The 6,000-nt window shown below is 40.8% G+C and overlaps 1 protein-coding gene across 1 annotated transcript in view; it reads right to left on the reverse strand.

Moving 5' to 3' along the window:
* Window positions 1-1,850, reverse strand: part of LOC128126852 (uncharacterized) — a 61,334-nt gene extending 59,484 nt beyond the window's left edge. Inside the window, exon 1 of the mRNA XM_052764992.1 lies at window positions 1,314-1,850. Coding sequence (XP_052620952.1) covers window positions 1,314-1,850 — 537 coding nt within the window. The remainder of the gene's footprint in view (window positions 1-1,313) is intronic.
* Window positions 1,851-6,000: the final 4,150 nt, after the last annotated feature.

A 6,000-nucleotide genomic window follows, 5' to 3' on the forward strand; every position in this document is an offset into this window, starting at 1 on the left:
CGTCCCGGATTAGATCTAACAAAGACGACACCATTGTGATCCGGAGACACTTAGCTCGAATCGGTTCGGCAGATTGTTTACGACTGAGAGCATCAGCTACCACATTAGCTTTACCGGGGTGGTAGTGAATTTCACAATCATAATCTTTTACCACATCCAACCCTCGGATCTGCCTCATATTCAAATCCCGCTGCTCGAACAAATATTTTAGACTCTTATGGTCAGTGTATATGATAAACTTCACTCCATAGAGATAGTGTCTCCAAATCTTAAGAGCGAAAATAACAGCCCCAAGCTCCAAATCATGAGTGGGGTAGTTTCGTTCGTGGGGTTTCAGCTGTCGGGAGGCATAGACTATCACCCTATCTCGTTGCATTAACACGGCACCAAGACCTTGAAGCGATGCATCACAGTAAACCACCATATCCTCAACCCCATCAGGTAAGGCCAAAATCGGAGCATCACACAATCGTTTCCTTAGCTCATCAAATGCCAGCTGCTGCTCCGGGCCCCAAACGAAATTCATTGATTTCTTGGTCAATCAGGTGAGTGGTAAGGCGATTTTAGAGAAATTTTCAATGAACCTCCGGTAATAACCGGCTAAACCCAAGAAACTGCGAATTTCAGAAGGTGTTTTTGGAATCTTCCATTGTTTAACCGCATTAACCTTGGCTTGATCGACCTTAATATCGTTTTCTCAATGTCAGAGGGTGAGTACGGAATGTTGTTTTCTCAATGTCTTCTTCACGAACCCGCATCTGATGGTAACCGTAACGTAAATCAATCTTGGAAAACCAAGATGCTCCCTGAAGCTGATCGAAAAGATCGTCAATACGTGCCAACGGGTACCTATTCTTTATCGTGCGCTTTTTTAGCTCCCTATAATCAATACACATTTGCTGGGATCCATCTTTCTTCTTCACAAAGAGAATAGGAGCACCCCAAGGCGAGCAGCTTAGCCGTATAAACCCTTTATCACTTAGTTCTTGAAGTTGATCTTGGAGCTCTTTCATTTCAGGTGGTGCCAAGCGGTAAAGAGATTTCGCTACCGGAGTCGCACCTGGCACCAAATCAATGTGAAACTCCACTTGCTGAATAGGTGGAAAGCCAGGGAGTTCCTCCGGAAAGACATCGCTGAAGTCGGAAACGATAGGAACGTCGTCTAGTTCTATAGCAGAAGAGCAAGAAGCCATAGCCAGGCGGGGAATGTCCCCCTGAATAATAAGTTCTCCACCTCTAGGGTTTCGAACACGAACTTGCTTCTTACGACAGTGGATTTCCGCATCAAACGCATCAAGCCAATCCATGCCTACGATAACATAGAGCTCTCGCATCGCAATAGGGATAAGATCAATGGGGAATTCAACTCCAGAAAACTCGAGAGTGTAACCTCGATAAACATCGGTGACATAAATAGTGCGGTTGTCGACAACATCGACAACCATTGGGTGAGCCAATTTTCCGATACTACGCCCCAAACGATTAATAAACGTGTGAGATACAAAAGAATGGGTAGCACCGCTATCAAACATAACAACATCGGGCTTGGAATCTAGCAAATAAGTGTCTGCCATTGTCGTTGTAATCACCGGCTCCTCCACAGTCATCTGGTGAGCACGACCTCGTGTCACCATAGTGGTTCCCTTAGAGGATGATGCAATTGCAGGATTTGTACCCCTGTCTCCTTTACCAGTCTTCAACTTCGGGCATTCAGGCTTCTTGTGTCCCGTCTCGTTGCAGTGATAGCAGACGGGAACTGCAGAAGTAATATAAGGTACTGCACTCGCAGGGGGATCCCTACAATTCTTCCAATGATGCCCTGGCTTTTTGCAGTTGTAGCATATCAACATATTTTTCTCGCCCTGAAGATGTCCTATACTCATACCTTGACTTACTACCCTGCTTTTGCGTTTTCTGGGCATCTCTGGATGTCTTGGAAGAGGTGTCATTGGCCTTCCTCTTGGATTGGGTCTGCAACTCGATTTCCCTCCTCCTCGCTACATTCATGATCGTAGATAAAGTCGAGAACTCCTGCATGCTAACGAATTCCTGAATCTCGATACGTAGGATGGTCGTGTACTGGCTGACTAACCAGGCCGCGTTCCCAGCAAACGAGGGGCAAAAAGATAGCATCTCCAAGAACTTGGCGTTCAGGTCACTAACGGATTCAGTAGTCTGCTGTAAGGCCATGAACTCTTGCTGCATCCGCTGCTGCTCCACCTTAGGCACATATTGTGCCTCGAACCTCTCCACAAATTGGGCCCAAGACATGGCCCTCACTTAGTCTTCGTTCAATAGAGCGGTGATGGTGTTCCACTATGTCTTTCCCCTTTTTCACAGTTGATTCATGGCGATCACTGCTTTGTACTAGTCCGGACACCCAACACTTATGAAGGCGCCCTCAACATCTAACACCCAGGGCTTAGTAGCAACTGGGTCGGATTCACCATTGCAAAGAGGAGAGCTACACTTGTTGAACTTCTCGAAGTAGTATGCCGAATCCTGAACAGGCAGAGACAGTAACGCTTCCCCGGGAATAGCCGCGAGGCGCTCATCCAGAAGAGCACCGAATTGGTTGATTATGTCATTGGTCACACCCGGGATTAGTTCGTTGAAACCGTTATTGAATTCCTCAACGACAATATCCCTAACTTGCTCCATTTGGAGCTGATTAAGTCGAGCAGGCGGAGCCATTGGTATCCACAGAAGAAGGAAAATCTTAGAAACAATTCAGCCTAGATATTTCTAGGAAGACAAAACACTCAGCTTGCCGAAAATTTTTCAACCTTGCCCCGACTCGAAACCGGCACCGATGTTTCAAATAGTAGGGGCCCTTCTACTACCTTCCTAACAAGTTCCAATTTCGCATTCGCGTCTAGTTTCAAAATTTCCAGTTCGCTCTAGCCGTTAATTTTACAACTCTCTCACATGTTAACACTAACTAAGTGTGTAATCTAATATTTTAAGGCTAGTAGAATCCAATTCATAGTCAACAATTTAACATAAACATTTAACATAAGAAATAAGGCTTACTTGGCTGGCTGACTGGTACACCGCGACATCTTTCACTACTAGTCTTCAGAAAGTTTGAAAAATATTTTAAAAAGAAAATAAACTCTTATAGAGCCTCAAATTTGAGTCTAGAACATCCACAAGAATGCCTAGTTCCCTCAAACTGTGGCTCTGATACCAACTTGTGACACCCAATTTTTTTTGCAAAAATTTTAAACTTTTAAAACCCATCTTAAATTAAATTAAAACAACTGAAATAGTCATAACATAATCCATCAACTTAATAATCATATAAAATAAGTGCGGAAGTAATAATAATAATAAGGTCCCAACAAAATAACTAGTAGCGATGTCCCGATGCTCCATGTCAAGCCTTAGCCTCTTTAATCTTAGCACCTGAAAAGTTATAAGGGAAAAACGTAAGCACGAAGCTTAGTGAATTCAAACACAGACATTGTACTAACATTCATATTTACTAGCCCTAATCCATTTTTCAATTATAATGATAAAGGCAAAGAACGAATCAATGTCTATATTACAAGGACTTGTAGGTTTGAACCGCACCGGGAAGATCCCGTATCATTTGGCCCTAATCACCGCACCTCACGAAGAGTATTACGTTGGTGATCTTACCTACCCACCGCACCGGTAAATCCGTATCCTTTGGTGGTGTCCCCATATCCATAATTAGTTACATACAGTGCACATGTACGAATTAAAACAATACTTATATAGCATGCTTTTATAATAAATTCAAATAATCACACACGAGCTAACTAGCAAACACAATCATCAATACAACGGTGTGAGAGAACTCACCTTGAGTGAGTATTAAGGATGGCTAACAATCAAATAATGCTACCAAGCTTGAGAAAACTTCAAAACCTCACCTAAGAAGGACTAAAGGTTAGAAAGGAGAAGTAACGAAGCTATGAGTTGAGAAAAGAGTAATCACAGCAAGGTCTCTAAAACAGACCTGCTGTTCAAAATGGATTTACTCCAAAATCTAAAACAAAAACATAGCATTAACTAAATTTTATAGGAAACTATGATTGCTCTGGATTCCACAACTATAAATAACTCATTCTAACTCCAAAAGATGAATTAAATATGAATTTTACAAAATGGTGTATCACTTCTGTCTCCAACAATACAGTCAAGTGATGTTGGCCAATTCTACCCAACTTGTGAGTAGAATTAGTCCAAAATAAAATTAAGAGAAGTAAAGGACATACAAGTGAAAGTCTCAGAGTTGGAATTGAATGAAAAACATCTCTCAAACTCCAGATATAAAATTCACATTGTGGACAATCACAGCACTAGCAAAAGCTGGTGACTGCCCACTGACCTGGAGTGTGGATCCATTATAACCAATTTATAATTGGACATAACACCCCATATTCTCCAGATCTTAAATTCATAATATAAGGAACATATAGAAACTTGGAATCACTATGGATCCTTTTCCAAGCCTTAGAAATGATGAAAACAAAATGACATATCAGAACAGACCCGGATCAGACCTAACAGCAAAGATGTCATTCTTTCACATAGATAAAGCCCTTATCAGTGAGGTTGGCCTTCTTAAGAAAGTTAGACAACTCAATTTTTGAACTTTTGGAACTGGTTTGGGGTCCGTTTGAGTTCTAGATCTCTAGATATGATTTTTACAAAATGACTACAGATCTGATGGAAAATAGAATCGTAGCCACCCGTGATTCCTTTTTGGCTTATCCATCCTTCTCCTTTTGAAACACATTTTAAGATGTGTTCATCATCCCAATTCAGTCCCCATGATAATGGTGGTACTAAAAAGGGTTAGGGATCATTAGGATTTCATTTAGCCACAAGGATGTAATAATAATCAACATGAAAATAAACATAAGCACATAAAATCATCATTCTCCCTTTTAGGGTTTCCATGATCTTTTGCCACATGTATTCCCCTAGATCCATCATCCACCATATATGGGGTGAAGATAGGATCTTGAGATGATGTATAACATACAATTACAATAAAATAAGAAGGAGAAGAGGTGAAGATGAAATCATAAAACTAGAACAAGGTTATGAATCAAGTAGTAAGAAAGGATAAGGAGGTTCATACCAATACGAATCAAGGCTGGAAATGAACAAGAATTAAGCTCCAAACAGCCCCTTGGCTGCTCTTGATCCCAAAGAGAGAGAGAGGGACGATTTTTGAGAGAGAGAGGGAGGGTTTAGAGTGTTTTCCTTGTGTGTGTTCCAAATGATTCAATTTACACATTAAGTACTATTAACTAGATGGACTTTGCAAATAGGCCCATAGCCCATGGACTTCAATAAAACGAGTTTACAAGATGATCAAAAGAGTCCAATAACATAAGAAATTAGACATTGGTTAAATAAATTAACCCAAGGTTACAAGGATAATTAAATTAAAATAACCAAACATACCGAGAAAACCCCGGGCGTTACATAGTTACTTTAGGAAAAATGTGGAATTGTATGCTAATCCATAGAATTACACTTTGTACCCCTGTCAAACGTTAGTGGAGCGTATGTGGTTAACCGGCACAATAATTTGGGGATGACATTGGTAGCGAAGGGTGACTCGATGTTTGTCATAGATCAATGGAGCGTGTGTGGCTAACCGGCACATTGATTAGGTGATTGTAGCATTGGGTGCACCACGCGATTCGTATGGTTATTCACACCTTATTTGTGATCCTCAGCATCCCAGTCACAAATAGTAGGGCATAATCGAGATTAAACATGTCATTGAAAAGTTCAATGAATCTCAAAAGATCTAGGAGTTTCAATTCATTTAAAACTTAATCTTCCTTTTCGTTTTTCATGGTGGAAATTGGTAAATCGTCATTTACCTACCTTCAAATATTTTGCAACTAGATTACAGCATCCCTTTTCTAGGTTGTAGAATATTGTGTTGGATCCTAGCTTGATGTTTCATTTGGGTGTTACATCAAGAATTCTAATCAACATAACTTG

Source organism: Lactuca sativa, chromosome 6 (genome assembly GCF_002870075.4).
Source record: "Lactuca sativa cultivar Salinas chromosome 6, Lsat_Salinas_v11, whole genome shotgun sequence".
Classification (NCBI taxonomy): domain Eukaryota; kingdom Viridiplantae; phylum Streptophyta; class Magnoliopsida; order Asterales; family Asteraceae; genus Lactuca; species Lactuca sativa.